The 21736-nt window shown below is 37.4% G+C and overlaps 1 protein-coding gene across 1 annotated transcript; it reads left to right on the top strand.

Moving 5' to 3' along the window:
* Nucleotides 1-652: 652 nt before the first annotated feature.
* scin (scinderin) lies at nucleotides 653-21159 on the top strand. Its single transcript, XM_036566344.1, has 16 exons — nucleotides 653-969; nucleotides 4601-4755; nucleotides 6137-6298; nucleotides 8182-8331; nucleotides 9320-9412; nucleotides 9514-9646; nucleotides 10169-10257; nucleotides 10414-10629; nucleotides 13570-13703; nucleotides 13856-13946; nucleotides 14889-15059; nucleotides 15437-15614; nucleotides 17231-17352; nucleotides 18915-18992; nucleotides 19140-19200; nucleotides 20291-21159. The coding sequence occupies exons 1-16, from the start codon at nucleotides 777-779 to the stop codon at nucleotides 20440-20442; spliced, it is 2178 nt and encodes a 725-aa protein (XP_036422237.1). The 5' UTR covers nucleotides 653-776; the 3' UTR covers nucleotides 20443-21159.
* The last annotated feature ends 577 nt before the right edge of the window (nucleotides 21160-21736 follow it).

Below are 21736 nucleotides of genomic sequence, written 5' to 3' on the forward strand. Positions count from 1 at the left end.
GCTTATAATTGTATATTGTATGTGGTATAATCTTTTTTTTACATTTTGCATTTATCGCACAATAATGAACACAACGTTAGTAGATGAACTGTTAACATGGGTAGCCTGGGCACAGCACTCAGTCAGCTCACAGAAAACTGTGCCTTTCGTTTCATTTCCCCTTCCATGGAAATGTGATTTATCATTCGTAGTAACTCTGCATGTGTGTGTGTGTGTGTGTGTGTGTGTGTGTGTGTGTGTGTGTGTGTGTGTGTGTTTGTGTGTGTAGTGGTCTCTCTCTCTCTCTCAGTTCAATTCAAAGTAGCTTAATCGGCATGACTGTCTATGTTGTGCAATGGTGGCAAGTACAGAACGAATAGAATTTAAGAAGAAAAATAAACAATAAAATTAATAATTATATTCATAAAATTGAATGAAAATTGCACTCTCTCTCTCTGACTGTCTAACTCTCTTCCTCTCTCTATCTCTCTATAACTCTTCCTCTCTTTCTTCCTCTCTCTCTCTCTCTCTCTTCCTCTCTTTCTCTCTCTCTCTCTCTCTCTCTCTCTCTCTCTCTCTCTCTCTCTCTCTCTCTCTCTGTACATATGCCTCTCTGTTCTGTTCTTTTATTTGGTGATTTACTGAACACACCCACTTGCTCTCTGCTCTCTGTATAAGACTGTTGCCCTCTGCTGCTGCTGGTTCAGTTTTGCCCGGTTGCAGAGCAGCTGTGTCTGTGTCTGTTTTACTTAACTCTACACTCAGCACACCTGAGCGTTACGCACTCCACTCCAGTCATGGGTGTCTACCATAAGGAGTTCGAGCAGGCCGGTAAGTGCACCGGTCTGCAGATCTGGAGGATTGAACGTATGGAGCTGGCTCCAGTGCCTGAAAGCCTGCACGGAGCTTTCTATGTGGGGGATGCCTACCTTGTCCTCCGCACTGTTAAACAAAAGGATGTCTGCTTCTATGATCTGCACTTCTGGCTGGGTAAGCAAAATAAAAAAAAAAAAAATACCAAGAGTAATTTGTCTGGCACAGGCTTAACTCAGAATATTACATAATTTCAGATTAAAAAAGAGGGTGATGTACTGCCGCTGAAAGAATCTGTATGGAGGGTGATTCATGTCTATGCAGATGATGTTGATGTTGTAAAAGGTGGAAATGTATAACATGTATTTACATGTTTGCACTCATCCGTAACAGTGTACATTTATTTAAAACAATCTGAGCTAACTTGGGAAAATGAATGACAAACCTGTGGAATCACTGGTATCAAAATGGAATTGGCAAAGTGCCCTGATTGTATTCTGATGAGAACTGCTCAGATAAGGAAGGCTTTAAATAGCCAGGCTAGCAGGTGGAAGTGTAATAGCATGATTTATTAGGGCATGTCATTTACCTATCAAACAAAAAACAGGCTTTAAAACATAGAGCACGAAGCTGATCAGCAGGTTAGGGAAGTTAAAGGGTCGGGGTGAAACGGTTGGGGTAACTTGTCTTGTCTTTACAGTAATTAATTCTACCTATACTAAGAGGTTGAGATGCACAGGTTAGGATTTTTTTATGACCGATTCTAATTCTGATTTCTTTACAGCCAAATTGGCCAATGGCTGACTTTTGTGGCCAATTTTGATCAGACCTTTTATTCTAAAGCTCATATTGCGAGGGATAAATGAATCATCAAAGCAATTAGCACAATTCCAGTCTGTTCAGTTAGCCAAACTTGCAATAAAAACAACATTATTTGCTCTTTAATGGGGCAAACTGGCATTTAAAATTGTTTAATTTTAAATCAGCTGCCTATTTAAATAAGATGAATTAAATAAAGTGCCATAAATCCCATAAAATTGCACAGATCTCCTGAAATAAAAACAATAAATAGGCAAGTTTTTTTTTAAATTTTGAGCAAAAATCCACAGATTCCAATCTTGGCCGGTCCCTAGTAAGACTATAAATCAGTGATTCAAAGCTCTGCTGCCACTGTCATACTGCTATTGACCGATTTGGCCTAAAGTTAGAACATTATTACAACACATGACTTTATATACTGATTAAACTTTGCTTTGAATGTCATATTTTATGACAAGTCAAAGGTTACTGTGTGCAGAAGTGGGAAGATTTCATGATGTTTGTGAGGAAGTATGATTCTACGAAGTATGTGGTCCAAGTGAAGGATGTATAAAATGCAATCAACAAAGTTCTCATCCCACATATTCTTTCCAACAATTTAATGCTGTCAGAACAATATGACCAAAACATTAACTTTACAGAAGAAGGAAACAACGTACTGAACTTTACTTTATGATAATGTGCTACATGGATGCTTCCTACTTACCCATTTTACATGAAATGAAAGGGCAGCTGATATTTTCAAAACAGTGTAAAAAAAAAAAAAGACATGACAGCAATGAAATACTGACATAAAGAAATGGTTTGAGTTATGATACAATTTGAAAAGAATTGAATTAAATTGACTATAAATGATGATTTTGTTCTTAACCTCACCACCTTGAATGGAGGTCAATAGCACTGTCTTTGTCACAGATTTGTGTTCTCAGTCTTCCTATAACCCCCCCCCCCATTAAGAATCATTGACCACTAAGGATGTAAATGGACTCTTAATGGCTTTCCTGTCTATCATGTCCTCATCCTAAGGATGTGTTTACCCTAATGCAGCTAGCCACATAATGGACAGGAACACTTTCAAGGCCTTTTACAGAGCAACTGCCAGCTCACTACATTGCTTCTGTGTACTTTGCAGCTTATCATTAAAACTGGCTGTAAAGCATGAAAGTTGATGCTACAGTAGAGTCTGTGAGTGTAAAACATGGTTAACACAGTGGGTGTTAATAGCTATATTAGAGTGTGAAAACGGACGTCCCCTTTACAGTGCAGTGCTACTTAACAATGTTCTTTTCAGACCCATTTATGGAATAGTGTTTTATTAAAGGCTTGCTGTAAATAACTATACATAGCATGTTACAATATATGGCATTAGACATCTGTGTATAACTGTCCATATCAAGTAAATAAGCATTAAATATTCATTTTAACATAGTCACACGCTAAAATATAAGAATACCGCCATTGTCTATGTATGGTCATGTGAAGAAGTAAGTACACCCTGTGGAAAGTTTACACTATTTCAGCATATTTAGACATAAAGACATCTCATTTAAACAGTGTTCATAGATAAAGGTTTATAATTTAACAAATGACACCTATGTCCTCCATTATATAATTGAAATAAATAGAAATGTAAATTCCATATGTGAAAAAAGTAAGTATCACTTCTCCAAATGTGTCAAATTGAAATCAGATGCCCCCAATGATCAGAACACTGTTCAAGAATATCCTGGAGGAGCTTGATTTATTTAAACCTCAGATATCTGGTCTGTTTTGCTCCTTGCTGTTGGAGTTTGGGGTAACATCATGCTTAGATCACAAGCTGAGGCCTTTGGAAAGAAGCCTGTAGGTACCTAGGAGTCTGGGAAAGGGTTTAAAAAGTGTTTCCAAAATATGAGAAATCAATCCTTCCACTGTCTGGAAGATCATCTACAAGTGGTGAAGATTTAAAACCCATTGCAATCATAATCCCAAGAGCAGACCATAAGATGCTAAAAGAAGTACTAAAGAACCCCCAAATTTTTTCACAGGATCTGCAAGTAGCTCTTGCCTCTGTGGATGTCAAAGTGCCTACATCTACCATCAGAACAAGACTGCACAAATTTCACCTACATGGGAGGTGCACCAGGAGGAAGCATTTGCTGTCTAAAAAAGCATTAGAACAAGACTAAAGTTTACTAATCAATATCTAGGCAAGGACCAGGATTTCTGGAACAATGTGCTGTGGACAGACGAGTCAAAGATTGAGTTGTGTGGCCACAGTACTAGAAAACGTTAGAATAGAAGAACCTCATACCTCACGCTTAACTGTAGTGCATGGTAGTGGAAAAGTTATGGTTTGTGGCTGTTTTGCTGCGTCAGGGCCTGGCCAACTTGCAGTCATAGCATCAACTCATACCAGAGAGTACTTGGAGAGAAAGAGAGACCATCGATAAAAAAGTTGAAGCTGAAGGCATAGACTTTCCCACAGGACAATGATTCCAAACATACAAATAAATCCACCAAGGAATGGCTCAAAAGGAAGAAATGGAGGGTTGTGGAATGGCCTAATCAAAGCCCAGATCTGAATCCCATTAAAATGCTGTGAGGAAATTTGAAATGGGCTGTACATGCAAGAAGCCCCTCAAACATTGCACAGTTGAAAAAATTCTGCATGAAAGAGTCAGCAAAATTCTTTCCCAGTAGATATAAAAAACTGATAGGTACAGGAAACGCCCACATAAGTAGTTTCAGTCAAGGGGCAATACCAGTTACTGAAACCAGGGATGTTCTTACTTTTTCAACAGTTAAGAAGACATCTCAGTTATTTTATTTTCATAAAAATGATTGCAATGTCAAATTTTGTGGTATGACTTGACATTTATCTATACATTACTGTTTAGCCTATGATCAAACACTGATATGCCCACATATGTCAAAAAATGAAACATTTGATGCGGTGTACTTACTTTTTTACGTGACTGTATGTCTTGCCTTTTCTGCCTCTGTTCAGGTAAAGAGTGCACTCAGGATGAAAGTACAGCTGCAGCTATATTTACTGTACAACTGGATGACTATCTGGGGGGTAAACCAGTTCAGTACCGTGAACTCCAGGGCTATGAATCCACTGCTTTCACCAGCTACTTCAAAGGAGGGATCACATACAAAGTATGAACCCATACCGGCCATAAACTTCTGCTTCTGACCTTTACTTTTAAATCATAAGACTGGCAACCTCACCAAAATACCCCTTACAAACCAGTACGCTTTGTAAAATGTGATATTTAACTCTTTTTATGGCAGCCATATAATGCAGTTTCAGGCTGTTATGAAGGTCCCTCAGTTACGCTATCAATGTTTAAATTAAATTAGGATTTTTCAAATATTTTAATCAAATTGTAATTATACTTTGAACTATAATTATACTGTAATTATATTTTAAACTATTTTACTTGATTATATTAATAAGAATATCTGATAACTCGATTTCCATTCCTCTGGTGGAAAGGCCACTAGGAGGTCTGCAGAAAGGACTTAAGTTGCTTTCACAGTGACAGTTTGAGTAGGTGGTGTTTTTATACAACAGTGTTGAAGTTTAATAGTACACTTACTTTCGTGTGACCTCATTTCAGTGTGCAGCAGTGTTAGCTTGCCTGTAACATGAATTTAGCATTATTTATATTTTGATTGCTAAACAACGTCAAAATTCAGATGTTGGGAAAAAACAGGTCAAAACATATCAGAACATTTTTGTTTACCATGGAGAGCCATAAAATAAAATGCCATTCATTTTTCCCATAGAGAAAACATGCTTAGACCAAGAGTTCCTAATATGGACATGGCACCCATTACAGAAAGACACACAACTTCAGAGATCTATACTTTTAAAAATAAAGGTGCCCAAAAAGATTCTTTAGAAGAAGAACCTCGACCACTTTTGGAACTTTACAATGGATGGTTCTATAATGAACCAATTCTTGAAAGCATGAAGAAACTTAAAGAAAGTTTTAACAACTTCCACTTATGGTCTAGTTTCTATACCTCAATCAGTACATTCAAGCCATTTAGAAACTTTTATTTTTTAAACATGTAGCTTAATTTTAACTTTAAATACTTGTTTAATGGTAAAAGAACAGCACTGCCATACACTGGGTCATCTGCCCTAACATATACTGTGTCTTCTGTCATGAGACCATTACACAAACATTTATGCTAGTATGCTATTACGGTCTAATTTTTATTTCTAGAACATCATATTTGCCATGAAGCACTGTTTCCTTGTTTATCCTGGCCCTTTGACTTATAATGGCTCACTGTTTAGGACTAAGGTGAGGACACTGGCCAAGATCAATAAACAAGTGCCTTCCTGCTCAAAATGCTCCATTTATTCAACCCAACACAAGATGCTGATCTAAAGAGTTGCTGTTTGTGAAGCAAAGATTTGTGCTTTGCAGACGGGCTTGACTCATAGAGACGTGAGGCCCAGAGAGGAAAGCAGGAAAGTAAAAACAAGGTTTGTTTTTTTTTCCTTTCTTTTTTTTGACTCTAGTCAGGCGGTGTGTCGTCAGGGTTCCAGCATGTGGTCACCAATGACCTCTCTGCCAAGCGACTCTTCCACATCAAGGGCCGGCGAGTGGTCAGGGCTACGGAGGTGCCTTTGGACTGGAACAGCTTCAACAAGGGTGACTGCTTCATAGTGGACCTGGGCGCGGTAAGGTCCCACAAAAAGAGTAACGTAATATACGTCTTTATAAGAGATGGTATGGTTTACCTAGACTAGGATTTTATATGAGTCATTCCATTTTCTGTTATAAATTGTAAGGGTGTAACAATTTCAATAACAGTACTTAGAAATTGAAAGAATGAACGTTTAAAACACTATATCGAAATTTAAAACTGTATCAACAAGAAGGCCAGTCTTTTCCAAGGGTCTCTCATTTGCTGTTTAGTGGAAGCCATTGTCAATAATCAAGTCACTGATCACTTAATTTAAACACTAAACTTTCAAAACACTGAAACAGTAACTTAGTTATAGTCAGGGGTGGAAAAGGCCAGGTTTGGTGCATTTTCCCATTAAAATACATCTTAAAACAGCCTTATTTCATTTATGGGTTTCTGTAATCAACCAATAAATGCTTAAATCTAGTGCACTTCCTGAACTAAAAATAACAAGACATCTCAAGAGTGCTCAGATGCTTATCTTTATCTTACTTCAAGGGTCTAACTGAAAGAAGAAAAACACTCTGCATGTTGTCAACAACATATTGATTGTTGCAAATAAATCTAAGTAGTAATCGTAAGCTATAAGGTAGAGACATTTTTTTAAAAAAATGAAACTAACAAACCATAGAATAACACCTTTTAAAAATAATGTTAAAGTTTGAAGAAACATCAAATAATGTTAAAGTTTGCAGAAAATTAGAAAGTAAAACACCACTTTCATTACCGATTGTGGAGGTTCTTGGCTGCCTTCATGTTCCAAGAACACAGCGTATAGCGTTATGATAAAGAGTGGGGGGTAGACCCTGCTGCAGCACTGTGATTTTCCATTGGCTGAATCTGCTATAGGTTGAATGCGAGGTGCGTTCAGCAGGCACTTCACTTCATGCACACACTTTCACATGGTTTCCTTCTAAAAATAGTCAGCTCTATTTTCGAGATCAGAATCAATCAAAAATTGAGTGTATATTACAACTATATAAACTATACATTATTTCACCCCTAATAAAATGTCCAAAAATTTTCTTCCCACAGAATGCCAATGAGAAATTGTCATATTGCCTTTTGGAATGTGTTCATGCAACCATAGTATTATAGTAACCAAGTATCAAACAGGATCTTCTGTGAAGAGCATACACATAAAATGTTTGCTTTGTAGCTCCATGGGAGGGAATGTGTGGGTATTTGGCTTAGTGTGAAGTTACAGCCAGTAATGTATAAACAACTAAACCATAACTACTCGAAGGAAACTGAAAGGACAAGACAAGTTTGGCGAGGCCCAGGATCCTTATTTACAAAATGCATAAAGCAGTGATGAAACCAAAAGCAAGAAGAAAAAAGTCCTGATATTCTGCTCTAATTTATTTGAACTTTAGCCTTAATGAGTACACATAGCATATAGTTTATACTGTAGCTTCACTTGAGATAGGATTGAGAAGTTTGATATCCTATCTATAAGATTGTGTTTAATTGTTGTGACACATAATACACTGAACCCTCAGAGTGAATGAATAACTCTCTTATTATCATTATGATGCCTGTAACGGGAAATAAAGTTCATTGTGATAAATGTCCATGTTATCTTTGCTGTCGCTGAAAAAGAGACACTAAAATATTTCTCATCTGGAATGATAGAAAAGGCTGTTTCCAAGGCCCTGTAAGAAGCTGTACTACTGCAAATAAACAGTTACATTTGTTAAAGACCTTCACTTTGAGGGTACCTTTGACATGAAGAAGGTAAAATGAGATTAACTGTTGTAATGAATAAATAGGGAAAGTTAAGCAGTACTGTTGTATACTCAGTGAAAGGGCCTGGGACACTCTCTTTTTCTCTCTCTCTCTTCTCACCCCTTACCTCTTTCTCTCTCTGTCCAGGTTATCTACCAGTGGTGTGGCTCCATGAGCAACAAGTTTGAGCGACTGAAGGCAGCCCAGGTGGCCACTGGTATTCGCGATAATGAGCGAAATGGCAGAGCTCAGCTTGTGATTGTTGAGGAAGGACATGAACCTGGCGAGCTGACCAAGGTAACCCTGCACCTGTCAAAACCAAGGCCAGCTGAGCAGCTCACTGTTAAAAAGCAGAAAACTTGCTGTTAGGAGAAAAAGACCATTAAAGGGCTCATATTATAGAAAACTGAATTTCCCTTGCTTTTTGTAAATGAAAGAATCTGATGTACTATGTAAACACTGTTAAACCATGTTAGACCAAACTAAGCTGCAAAAAAAGTCTATTTTGAATATGAATACATTTCCATTGAGTCATCTACAAAGATTTGGTTAAGACATCTTCTACAGAGAACAAACTTCTGCATATTTCAATGCACAAATACTGTTTATTTGCTGAATTTAACATATTGAAAAAATAAATATTATATTATATTATGTTATTGTTCTGTTTTTTTATTGTTTTATGTAGTTTTTTTAGTATGTTAAACGGGGCATATAAATAGAAACTGTGCATTCAAATGAGCAGAGTGTGTTCTTTTGCATATGACTGTATAACTTCTCATTAAGCCTTGCAGCAGTTTAGCCTGCGTATTCACAAGTGATAAGAAGTGTTGTTATTGCAGACAGACTGTAACAGACATTTCAGGCTGAAGTTTGTGAAGTGCATTTTGCTTGTACTGTACATTTCATCCTAGACTTTGATTTTGAATGAGGCACAACACAGAGCAGCGATTCAGAACAGAGGTCATTTACATATATCAGTCTTAGAGTCACAGATATGGCCCATTTAACTCAAATGGAGAGAGTTTGGAATGTGTGTAAAAATGCATTATGACTTTTTTAGTACATAAAACCACAGAAATGTTCAATGTTATAAGCAGACTTCAGTAGAGTACAGTAAAAATATAGAACAGGAGAATCTAATGTGTTCTCTTTTAGCCATTGGCAGTTGTATGCATGTACATAATGAACCAGTTGTTAGGGGATGTATGATTTGGCTTGATGTGTCTGTGCAGATATATGAGAATGTATTTCTAACATTTGCACTGTCATTTGAATGTTGTAGGTTCTCGGTGATAAGCCAACCCTACCAGATGGTGATGATAATGATGACATTGTTGCTGATATGTCTAACAGGAAAATGGCGAAACTTTACATGGTAAGGAAGTGCATAAGCTGCACTACATTTGAACCTTGCTCTTATTAATATATAAGTGCAAATGCAATGTGGAATCACATTAAAAATATTTTGTTCATTAGGTATCTGACGCCACTGGAAAAATGCAAGTGTCACTCGTATCAGAGGAGAATCCCTTCTCTCAGACTCATCTCTTGTCTGATGAATGTTTCATTTTGGATCACGGCAAGAGCAAGATGATTTATGTGTGGAAAGGTACACCCAGCTTAACCAAGCAATCCTCAGGACAATGTGTGCTTTGCCCTGAGGCTCCTGAGAAGCAAAACATTAAAACTGTTTGTAGATGCTGAAAAAACTCACATTCACCACTAGCTTGTGGTTACTGCTGTTATATTCATTGTAAAGCCAGAAAAGTTTTTTGTTTTTTTTTACAAATGAGTGCATTTTCACATTTTTAGAAGTTAAAGGAGAATTCCACCCATTTTTTTTCTGCATAATTCAATAGGTGGCTTTTAGAGACATTAAACTCTTCAGATGTCTGGTTCCTATTACCACCACTGTGAACTATTCTGACTTGGTCATTTTCTTTAGAAGAGAGCATTTCACATCAAACCACTTTGTTTACATATTAAACATTTAATTTAGAAAAATTGATGGAATTCACCTTTAAGTTAACTTGCAAATGGTACATAATAGTAAACTGGTAAATCCAAGCTTGAGACCTCATTGTTCTTGCCTTTGTTCCACTGTTTTGCACTCACTTTGCGACTGACCCAGGCCGGAATGCAAACCCCAATGAGAGAAAAGAGGCCATGAAGACAGCTGAAGGCTTCATCCAACAGATGGGCTATCCTGCAAACACACAGGTTAACAGTCCTTTAAAAATATCTTACTTGGCTTCAACAATCAATAAGAATAATTTATTTTTTGTCAGTGTATAAGCAAGCATTACAGCATTCGGTCGTCAGTACGATGCATTTATTGCGTATGAAATTATCAGAGTGCTCCAATGTCATACACAGATCCAGGTCCTTCCAGAGGGAGGGGAGACCCCCATCTTCAAGCAGTTCTTTAAGGACTGGAAGGAGAAGGACCAGAGCGAGGGTCTGGGCAGGGTCTATGTGACCGAGCGGATCGCAAAGATTCAACAGGTTGAATTTGATGCCTCCAAACTTCATGAGTCTCAGCAAATGGCAGCACAGTACAACATGGTGGATGATGGCACAGGAGAAACACAGGTGAGCTGCACAATAGCCATGACAGGTGCTGGAGGGACTGTCTACTGTTTGTGTATGTGTGGAGGGGGCTGGGGTGATGGTTCACTGAATAGGTAAAGATAATTTAAATGGCAATGACAGATACAGCGTTATTGTCCAGGGCAAACAGTGTTGTTCTGGTGGTGCGTAGATAGAATAGAGTACAAGCTCACTATTAGATCTCAGGTTTAATGGCTCAAGTTTAAAGTTCTCAGAGGCAATTTAATTTATCCAAACAGTCTCTTTAGTCCTTTTGCAATGGAATAAACATGAACCATTGACACTAAGACAGTCATTATTTTGAAAGTTTTACTCACATATTTTCAAACAGGATAGTTCAAACAATTTCTAAAGAACTTTACCAAAACACTCTAGGAATGATATTTACGAACCTACCGGGGAAACTCATCAACCACAGAGTAAACATCAACAAAACTGGCCATGCTAGTTTTAATAATGCTGCCACATCATTCAAAAGGAGAAATGTGACATGCATATATGAGAAGTGTCTGAATGTAAGCTTATACCATGAAACCTCTGAGGTGAGATAGCTTGATGTTGTATCAGAGGTGCCACAGGAGTGCTGGAGAGGACCTATAGGGTTAAAGTAGTAGAGATATGAGGCCTAGGTGATGTAGTGCTGAGGTGCATTCATGATTCTGGTGGTTTATTAAAGGGGAATTCAAACATTAAGATATGAAGTCATTCAGAGGGATTTAATATGAAATAGTAGACTGTAGAGAAGCATACAGACTCATATTTACTGTACAATGGTGGACCAAGGGTTACAGTGTCTACAATGCAAATATAGCCTTTTTATTTACTATCCAGAACCACCAGTTAACCTAACCTGTCTTTGGAGTTTTTATCTGATTTCAATAATGGTCAAATAATGGTGCATGTGAAAAATAAGTTTTCACTTTGCATGTATCTCTGGATGGATTTTAAAAAATGTATTTTAGGCCAAAATCTTATTGCAAAACCATCGTAAAACCATGTTTCAGGCATCAGGCAGCATATTCATAAGCATTTCATGTAATAACTTAAGTGTACCATTCAGACCATAGTCCGTACAGTCCCTATATGGAAATTAAGCTGCAAAAACAGCCAGTTTTGGATTCACTGTTTTGGTAATGTCATGAAAAACAAACACATTTACATATATCCAGCTATTCAACCCACAGCATTTAGCCCCGCCCATTCACACTGAAGTTATGAGGAATGTTTCAGCCTGGACTGCTTTTTGAATGAGGCACAATACAGAGCAGCCAGTCAGACCAGAGTTCATTTAAATATATCAATTTAAAGGCACAGTAACAAAAACAGTCTATTTATTTCTAAGGGATAAAGAGGTTGAGAAATGGTGAGGTAAAAATGAATTATGACTCTTTTTGGTACACAAAGCCACACACTATTTCTATGTCTCAACTAATGTAGGCTGATGGCTGAAGTGTGCTAACATATTTATAGTAGCGTCCCATGAATTCTAGGTGTAAAACTGCATGAATAGCAATATAAAGGGTCTAGTAAAGATATCAGGGAGCCCCTCCATACTCTAGGCCCCAGTGAGACTGCGCTGCTTGCTGGTTGTTAAGTTAGGCTGCTGGTTCCATTATTTTACCTTCCACTGTTATGGACATCATTATACGATCATTGTACAATAAATGGACCTTGGTTTTTTACTTCTCCACCATTTGGTCATGCTTACACTTCATTTGTGTCGACTCATCTTCACCACTGAAAGTTTATTTGATCCTATGATTGTACACACCATATTTTATTACACCTGCAAAACAGAATCACAGAAAGATCTATGGCTTTTAGTTGCTATGCACACAGATGTGGTTGGTATGGAATCACTGTTTACAGAACAAGAGCTGTGTAATATACACCACCTCTGATATGTTTAATTTGGCATTTTAACTGACCCGTTTAATTGAGAAACTACAGCTTCAGGTACATGCTAGTGCTGAAAATTCAGAAAAAAATATAAAAAGGCTTCACGCTTGTCCATGTAGTATGCCATGTTGTTTGGCACAGAATCATACAGTGCCTTCACAAATGCAATTTACACACAATTTGAGTTTCATTGTGATGCAATGTTATATGGAGTGCAAATTTGGTCTGACAAGTGGAGAGAATCAATGTCAGAAGGCCAAAGCCTACAAACAGCAATTCAAATGTAAAACTAGATGAAAAGTGCACCTGCAGTTAAAGTTACCCTATAGTCATATATATCAGTCATGACAAAATAGTAAAACAAAGTAAAACAAAGGCAATAAATGCTGCAGATCAATGCTTCATTTCTGGATCATGTTGCATTTATTGCACATAATTTCATAACTGTGGGTCACAGCATAAGACCTTCCGTGGCAAATCAGGCTCATTAGGCCAGTTTTCCGGTCAGTGAACATAGCCTACAAGGAAAGACAGAGATGGTAGGAAAAACAAGGGGAAAGACACACCCAGTATGCAAACAGATGAAGCCAATAAAACCTTGTCTCCTGTACCAATCATCAAGAAAGTTCCCATAGTTTTAAATAGCTGGGTAGTGTGGAATATATCCTGTTTTAAGCACAACAGATTTAATTGTTTTGGGTATACCAAGCCGAAACACCAATGATTTGGAAAAATACAATGCATTCTCTTTCATTTGACTTTATTGACTTTGGCTGATTTAATGCTTTCTGATTGTTTTTTGTGATCTGAGGCATGGTAGGGCCCAGTCTTTGAAGTGTCTGACAGGGCTGGGCCTGTGTTGGACTCCATTAAGTGTGCTCTGGGTTTGTAGTTGCTAAAAAGAGACATTGTAGAAATCATGTATCCTCCATTCTGTCAGCATCCTATCAGCATTATATGTGTAATTTATCAATGATAAAAGCAATAGCAGTGTATCTGATGGTTTGCTTGTTTTATTGTCAGATATGGAGGGTAGAGACGGGCAGTAAAGGAGAGAGCAAAGTACCTATTGATCCAAAGACCTACGGGCAATTCTATGGTGGAGACTGCTATATTATTTTATATACATACAAAAGAGGACAGGTCATCTACACCTGGTAAGATTCACACAAGATTTACATTGAAGTCTCATATCTTTTGTGGGTGTATGACTGAATTCAAATGATTTGATAGAGATGATTTGAAAAAGAATGCAGTGAGTTTATTCAGTTGCACTACAAGAGCAATTTTACTCACACTCTTTCCTTAGGCAGGGCTCCAGCAGCACAATAGATGAGCTGACTGCTTCGGCCTTCTTAACCGTGGAACTGGACCGCTCGCTTGGCGGAAACGCTGTCCAGGTGACTTTTGTGGTCGCATCTTTATCTCAGATCTACACATAATACACACATGCTATATGTAAGGACAGTCTGCTGCATTGCTTTTAGCTACACTACATACCAGCCTTAAATAATAAATAGTTAAACAACCATAGTTATATTTTCCAATAAACTTTCAGCTTTAAAAACTAGAAAACCCCCTTCTAAAGAAGTAAATAGAGTGGGAGGAACTGATCTGGGGAGATTTGTTTGTTATCTGGTGAATCCAGAAGGAAGGCTAATGTTACTCTTAGGAAGGCGGATATCTTATTGCAGCCATTTCACTGCAGTAATTGACTTAAAATCTTATAATGGAGACCCATAATCTCCATTGCATTAGAAATTACTTGTCAGATTATTAGAGATAAAGTCTAAAAACTAAAGTTGCAGGTTGCTGGCTCTCTAGATACTTTAACTCAGTTTGGCTTATTTAATCTGGCTGAAAGGGTGAAAAAACCTGTTGACCTAAGCAAGTTTACACAAAGTAACGTAAGGAGTCAGGATTGACACTACAGGGATCCCAATGCTTATGATGTATTTGTGCAATGCATGCTGGGTATTGTAGTGAGAATGACAGCATGATGAGCCTGGGGGAATAATACTGAACTACAACAAAAAACATACTAATCTTTAGTTTTCGCCCATTTAAAATATAAGGTTTACATTTTTCATTGTGGCTATCAATTATATTTGCCTTACTAGACTGAGATTCTTAAGGAATTAATTTTCATACTTAACAGATATAACCACACCTACATTTAAATCTGGATTAACAAGCATTACAAATCTACTCCAGTTTTGCAGTTTTATTGAAATACAGTGCCATCTTGTGGTCATACCTGGAGTTGCAGTGAAAAAAAAAAGATTAATTAATTTAAAATTAAAATGACTATATTGATTATGGTTCTCATGATCATAATTTAGGTGCGTGTGACCCAGGGGAAAGAGCCAGCGCATCTGCTAAGCCTGTTCAAAGCCAAGCCTCTGGTGGTGTATAAGAATGGAACATCCAGGGAGGGGGGACAGGCTCCTCCAGACTCCACCCGCCTCTTTCAAGTGCGCAGAAATCTGGGCACAATCACACGCATCTCTGAGGTGAGCTTCTACAGTGTAACAAAGTGTTCCACACTGTCAGAAATGATGTGTTAATAAGTAGCACTCATTTTGTGTCACAAGAAAAAAACACACAAAAACAGCTTGTTTAATTGTAAGAGATAAAATGAGGCTATAAAATGCTCATGTAAACATGAATTATGCCAGTTTTTGGTGCATAAATCCATACAAAACATTAAAGTGCACCCCAGGGGGGGACATAAATACAAGAAAAGTGTAGGATACACTTGTTGTATTATAATGTTTTGTATTTGGCTGGACGCATACACTGTGTTATTTTTAACACATCTTTTTTGAGTATGCACTTCATCAGATCATTTATCAGCTCTGTTGGCATTCGCATGTCCCCTTTCTCACAGGTTGATGCCAAAGCATCCTGTCTGAACTCCAATGATGCCTACCTGCTGAAGGTGCCTGAGGGGGAGGCGTATATGTGGGTGGGGAAGGGGGCCAGTGAGGAAGAGGAGCATGGAGCAAAATACATGAGCGAGCTACTGCAGTGTGGGACAAAGCGCATCACAGAGGGACAGGAGCCAGGTAAGAGGGACATATTTAAATATACTGAATTGCCCTCTCACACTTTCAAAGTCGGTATTACCTCGATCTTTCCACCAGGGACAGATCATGGTCTCATAAAGCCCCTGTGCACAAGTATCTCTGGCGGCCCTATCCCCACCATCTGACAATTCTACAAAAACTAACAAAAAGGAAACTGAAAAATAAATATCATAATATATTAGCAGGTTATGGGCAGAGGGGCACGTGTCAGTAGATAAGGGTGGAGGAAAGACTAGGCTGATTTTTTGCTGAACCTGAGGCCTGGCTGACAGGAAAAGTGACAGCCTCATCCCAGCCAATACCAGCTTCTCCATAACTGGTGGGAGGTTCAGGTGGGGTAAAGAAGTGGTGGAGATGGAGGAAAGTCGAACATCATCATGGCTCTAATCCAATAAGTGCAGTTCCGTCAGGGCATTCTCACTGGGGGGAGGATGTTATGGCTCCTTGAAGGCGTTATCAGTGGGGGGTGAGGATGTTGTGGCTCTGGAGTGATGACAGAGTCATTGGGCATTAGTGCTGATGTGTCCCCACCAATGGAGGTAGATAAGTTGCACATAGTGAAAATGAGGTTCTCTGCCAGAAATTTGACACTGCTTTTGTTGGTTGCAGTCCATCTCAACTAAAAATTCCCTCTTCCTAAAAAACAGGTTAAAGTTGTCAATAAAATTCAGTCTGTTTGTCCCATAGTTTTTATGTAGCCAGTTGAACATTTAACTTCTCGCTGCAGGCAGAGAACCACTGATAAATGACTGCACGTTGAATTTTCTGAGTGTGTTAAAGAGATTATTAAAGTCACTTTTTAATGCTTCAGACTCCTGTTTCCTTGTGTCATTTTTGCCTATATGAACAATGAACAGCTTCACTGTTGTGTACTGATGTACTAATGAACACTGACCCAGTCAGTTTTTTTGTGATCATTGCAGGCTAAAATTGCTTTTCTTAATATTTGCACCGCTTTTGTGTTTGCAGTTAAATTGTTGTGATGATTGTGTGCCTAAAGGTTTCTTCAACTTGAATGTAGCTAAGTTAATTTGATAAAAATAAGGGAGAAACAAATAAGAAATTTAGAATTTCTCTGAGAAACGAGAACATAATTGAGACTACAGACTCAAATGTTAACACCACATTTCTACAGTCAAATATTCAAGAAAGATGATGAAAATGACTAAAATAAAGTGTCTAGATCTAAAAATAACTAGCATGCTAGTCAATTATGTCATGTACATCCACCCCCAAGCCCACCAGAAAATCAGACAAACAGTCTGCACAGCATGTTGCACAAAAGATGGGACTCTTACAGCAGTTGTAAAGCATGCTTAATGCCAAAATGGTAATGGGCCAAAAGCATGAGCCCTTGCAAATAGTGTGAGTGTTGGTTGCATTTGTGATTGCAAATACCTAGAGGGACTGCAAAGTATACCAACAAGGTGGGCATATCTAATAAATAAGTGTACACAGTGTTTAAGTGTATTAACTGGCAACTCAACGCAAGACCTACAAAGGCTTGCTTTAACTAACAGTATCCAACCTCAAGGCTTTAAGCTTGGGCGTTTTGTGTGAAATGACATGACCGTTATTAAACTTTTTGTTTACAGAGGATTTCTGGAAAGCTCTGGGTGGAAAGACTGAGTACCAGACATCAGAGAAGCTGGAGAGCAAAACCATCATGCATCCTCCTCGCCTGTTTGCCTGCTCCAACAAAACAGGCAGATTTATTGTGAGTATTCAGCTCTCACTACAAAGAGCCAATGACTAACAGCAAATTTGTATGGAGAGCCCCAAGAGTATTTAAAATAGAACACATTTTTTGCTCTGTAACTGATAAGCTGTGTTGAAATTGTAGCATGTTTTGTACAGTTACACTGTTTTAGTGCACAACAAGCCTTTGGGCAGACAAACATCATGTTCAGCAAGCATCATGCGTAACGCTTGATTGCAATGACATATTGAAGTTTATGATGCGTAGACATCACCAGAGCCTGGACATCTTCCCTGGTGATGCTCGATCAGGCCGGTAGTGCAACCATCTCATTCCTTCATGTTTCAGGGCTTTTTCTTTGCATGAATGACCAGCCAAGTCAATGATCTAGACAGAAAGTGCACTATTCCTTGGCTCCAGGGACTACAAATAGCAATATTTTAGTGACATCTGGCTGTTTCCACATAAAAAATCTTTTTAGTTTTTGAGACCCAGACTAAGAACAGCCCTTTTGAAATACCACTTTTGAAACATCACAAAGAGCAATGAACAAATAGCAGTGAGTGTTATCTCATGGCAGCATTACATAAATTATAAATTTTAGATGTACAATATTGTGTAGAAGTCAAAGACCACCCTTTATTTATTTGTTTTCCAGTCAAAACGGCCATTCAGTACATTATATTTCTGTAGAGACTAGATGTAAGATAATCCACTTACATAAGGAAGTGGAGAGATCAGTGAAAAAAAACAGAAGTTTTCAAAACTGGAGTTTTAATAACAGTGCAAGACCACTAAAACTGTCACCATCAGATAAACAGTTCTCAAAGCTTTCAACTGTGAGAAAACAACTTAACACTATGGGTTTGTTTAGCTGTGTAGCTGCTACTGAGACAACAAAAAGACAAAAAAAGAAAAATTTGCACTAGAACACTGAACTTAGACTGAGATCTAAGATGTAGAGTAAGATTTTATGGACAGATGAGAGTGAACTTGTAATAAAGATTACTTGGATTGTGAGAAGCAGGAAATGTAACCAACTTCTAGGACTGAACTTTGGAGATGTGGAACAATATACCTGCAGATTTCTTTGAAAAACTGAAAGCAAGTCTATGTATGATAAAGGCAAAGGGTGGGAACATTAAATACTGAATTTCTGATTTCTTTGAAAAACTGAAAGCAAGTCTATGTATGATAAAGGCAAAGGGTGGGAACATTAAATACTGAATTTCTGATTTCTTTGAAAAACTGAAAGCAAGTCTATGTATGATAAAGGCAAAGGGTGGGCACATTAAATACTGAAAAAGTGCTATATTTAATAGTTAAGGCTTCTGTGTAATTTTCTGTTAAAAACATGCTTCCTGACCTTGAAAAGGGATTAACTTGTATTTAATGGTAATTTTGACTGTAAATTAAATAAATGATGTGTAGTCTCTGACTTTTGCGCAGTACTGTAGTTAACAGTAATATTACCACCGACTGGTTTTTAACAAAATATCAGCATTATGGAAATAACTGATAACTCATACATAATTTCATTTGATCATGTGACAAACTAAGTCTTTACGGTTCATCCTCAGATTGAAGAGGTGCCGGGTGAGTTCACCCAGGATGACTTAGCAGAGGATGACGTCATGCTACTGGACGTCTGGGATCAGGTAAAAAAAAAAATCATACAGTTAATACGACTAAATGTAATGAAACAGGGCATTTATACCGCAACATAGACACCCTTCATCTGGTATGTGTATGATGTGAATAAAACACTGGACTGTTGTGCATTAACATGTGGTTTAAACTCCTAGGTGTTTATCTGGATTGGAAAGGATGCCAACGAAGTGGAGAAAACTGAATCAGTAAAATCTGGTAAGAGGCACATTCATATTAACCACCCCCTTCCAGTAAAATGTACCCCATTAAGCTTGATAATAGGTTTACTTCATTATGAGTATCAAAATGGACCTCTAACAGCATTAGCATGAGCACAAAATGACATTAAAATACATTAAAGATGAAATCATTCCCAGTGTCATAGTGAATAGTAGGTCAAAAAAAAAAAACATAATACAATTATCTTCAGTGTAACAAGAACATGGAGCGTAAAAAACATCAAAGTGAAACACTAGATTCTAAGATCCTTATAGAGATAAGAGATCCAAGGCTTAATAGGCTCAAAGCATAAGAGAGGTAAATTACTATGAGCATGAAGCCATTACTGTTCTTAATGTGATCATAAATTCAAAAGCATATTAAGAATAAACATGTGCCAAACATATGATCTTGTATGTTACTTATCATAATTATTCCACTTCATTTTACATCTTTTTACAGTAGGCCAGCAAGTAGTGACCACTTAAAGGAATGGTTCACAAAAAAAATCTAATTCACACAAATTTCCTTTTACCTCAAACATAGTGGACTGATTGTAACATGTCTGGTGTTTGAACTTTTTTTTGTATAATATAATAGAAGTCTGTTAACCTCAATCAATGTATAATGCAGTCAGTATGAAGTCATACTGTTCAAATAAAATTCCAAGCATCAACAAAATGAGATGATCAATATCAATATCATCAATATCACATGTCAGATGAGTCCCATAGGCAGGATTTCAGTTCGATTTTTGTGTCTGTATGCATATGATCACTGTCATATCAGAACTTCATGACAAATTTTTTACCTTTTACACATTTTAAAAATGATTAAAAATGCGAACACATGATGAAAAAATTTATGATGAAAAGGTAAAAAATTACATTAAATATTGTAGTCCGGTTACATTAACAAAATGAAAGTTAAGAACACGTTTGTCCTTTTCCTATAAAGGTTCAATTTCTGAGGTTTTGTTACAATAGTGACAATATGCATTTAGCAGCCGTCCACTCAGTAAAGCACAGCATTTTAGAAGTGAAAAGAAAGTGAACGATGTCTCACAGAGTGATTTACTCCCCTACAGCTAAGACGTATATTGACACAGACCCATCAGGAAGGGACAAGGGAACACCTGTGGTGATTGTGAAACAAGGCCATGAGCCCCCTACCTTCACAGGCTGGTTCCTGGGGTGGGACTTCTCCAGGTGGGAGACTGACCCAGGACAAGCGCAGTGAAGATGCTGAAGGTCAACCAATGGCTGCAGGAAACTCAGGGAAGTTAGCTGGCAACTTATAGATATGGCACATTTAGTTACATAAAGATACACTTTGTTAACAGAATGCTGCAGCTGAAACATATTTGAAGTTTCATTTAGACATCCATTAGATTTTACTCCCAACCATGCATTGCAGAAATGACATCTTATGAACTGGTTCTGAAATTTATACAAACATTTTATTTTTATTATACCGGTTTTTATTAAGTTCCAAATTTTTACTGAATGTGTATGCGTGTTTTTCTCTATATTACTTTGTATGCATTCTGAAAGCACAACTAATACAATGTTTATGCTTGATAAAATGTGTATTGTCTGTTATTGTGAGACTGTGGGTAGGAAGTAGTTACATTTACTCTGTTGCTTGTGCTTAAATAAAAAAATGGTAGATTTGTACCTTTGTGAGTATTTGAAAATTACTACTTTTAATTACTTAAAATACATTTGTGAGGAAAGCAGAGGAGAGTGAGGAAACACCTAACATGCAGTAACATATGAGAAGGATGTATTACGTAGTTAAACAGATTCAAGGAAAACCTATTTTTGGTCATATTCTTTAATTCTCAAAACAATGTCATCTGTACATTTTCACAGCAATTGTACAGATATTTCTCTAGGTTCACCCTAAAAACTGTTTTTGTGCTATAAAAGTAACCTTCTGATTACTGAATATAAGTCATGGACTTCACACCTATGTTATTTTAATCTCCCTCTTGGTGGTTGTAAACAGGCTCCACACACATGGTCAGGTTAGTTTTAACACAGTGTAACAACTAAGCCTCCTAAAGTAAACAATAAGAGTCAAAAATGTACTATAGATGTCATGTAAAAAATATCTATCTATCTATCTATCTATCTATCTATCTATCTATCTATCTATCTGCTGTTAGCTCTTTTACTTTGTGGTAAAAAATAAATGAAATAAACACATTCTCTTTCACTGATCATTTATATTTTAATTCACATGTTTTCATGTATTTAGGTTGGAAACAAACAACATAGAAATGTATTGAATTTACTGTGTTTTCATCATTTTACCAAAATTTTAGTGCCTGTTACAACAAACCCCTCAGTTTGTTACAGTTAACCCTGCCCACGGGGTAAGTTGTAGCATTTGCACTGATGCTGATTTTGGCTGATTTGTTTGCAAATGGTAGATATTAATCTTGCTCAAATAAGACTTTAAATGTGGTAGGTTGTTCCTGCTGCTAATATACTTTTTCCTATGTTCAATTCAGTCATTCACATTTGGT

The sequence above is a fragment of the Colossoma macropomum genome, unplaced genomic scaffold (genome assembly GCF_904425465.1).
Source record: "Colossoma macropomum unplaced genomic scaffold, Colossoma_macropomum, whole genome shotgun sequence".
Taxonomy (NCBI): Eukaryota; Metazoa; Chordata; class Actinopteri; order Characiformes; family Serrasalmidae; genus Colossoma; species Colossoma macropomum.

Coding starts and splice junctions, on each gene's coding strand:
- scin (XM_036566344.1), top strand. CDS start 777: ATGGGTGTCTACCATAAGGAGTTCGAGCAGGCCGGTAAGTGCACCGGT. Junction 4,756..6,136: donor AAGGAGGGATCACATACAAA/GTATGAACCCAT, acceptor TTTTGACTCTAG/TCAGGCGGTGTGTCGTCAGG. Junction 13,947..14,888: donor TTGGCGGAAACGCTGTCCAG/GTGACTTTTGTG, acceptor ATCATAATTTAG/GTGCGTGTGACCCAGGGGAA.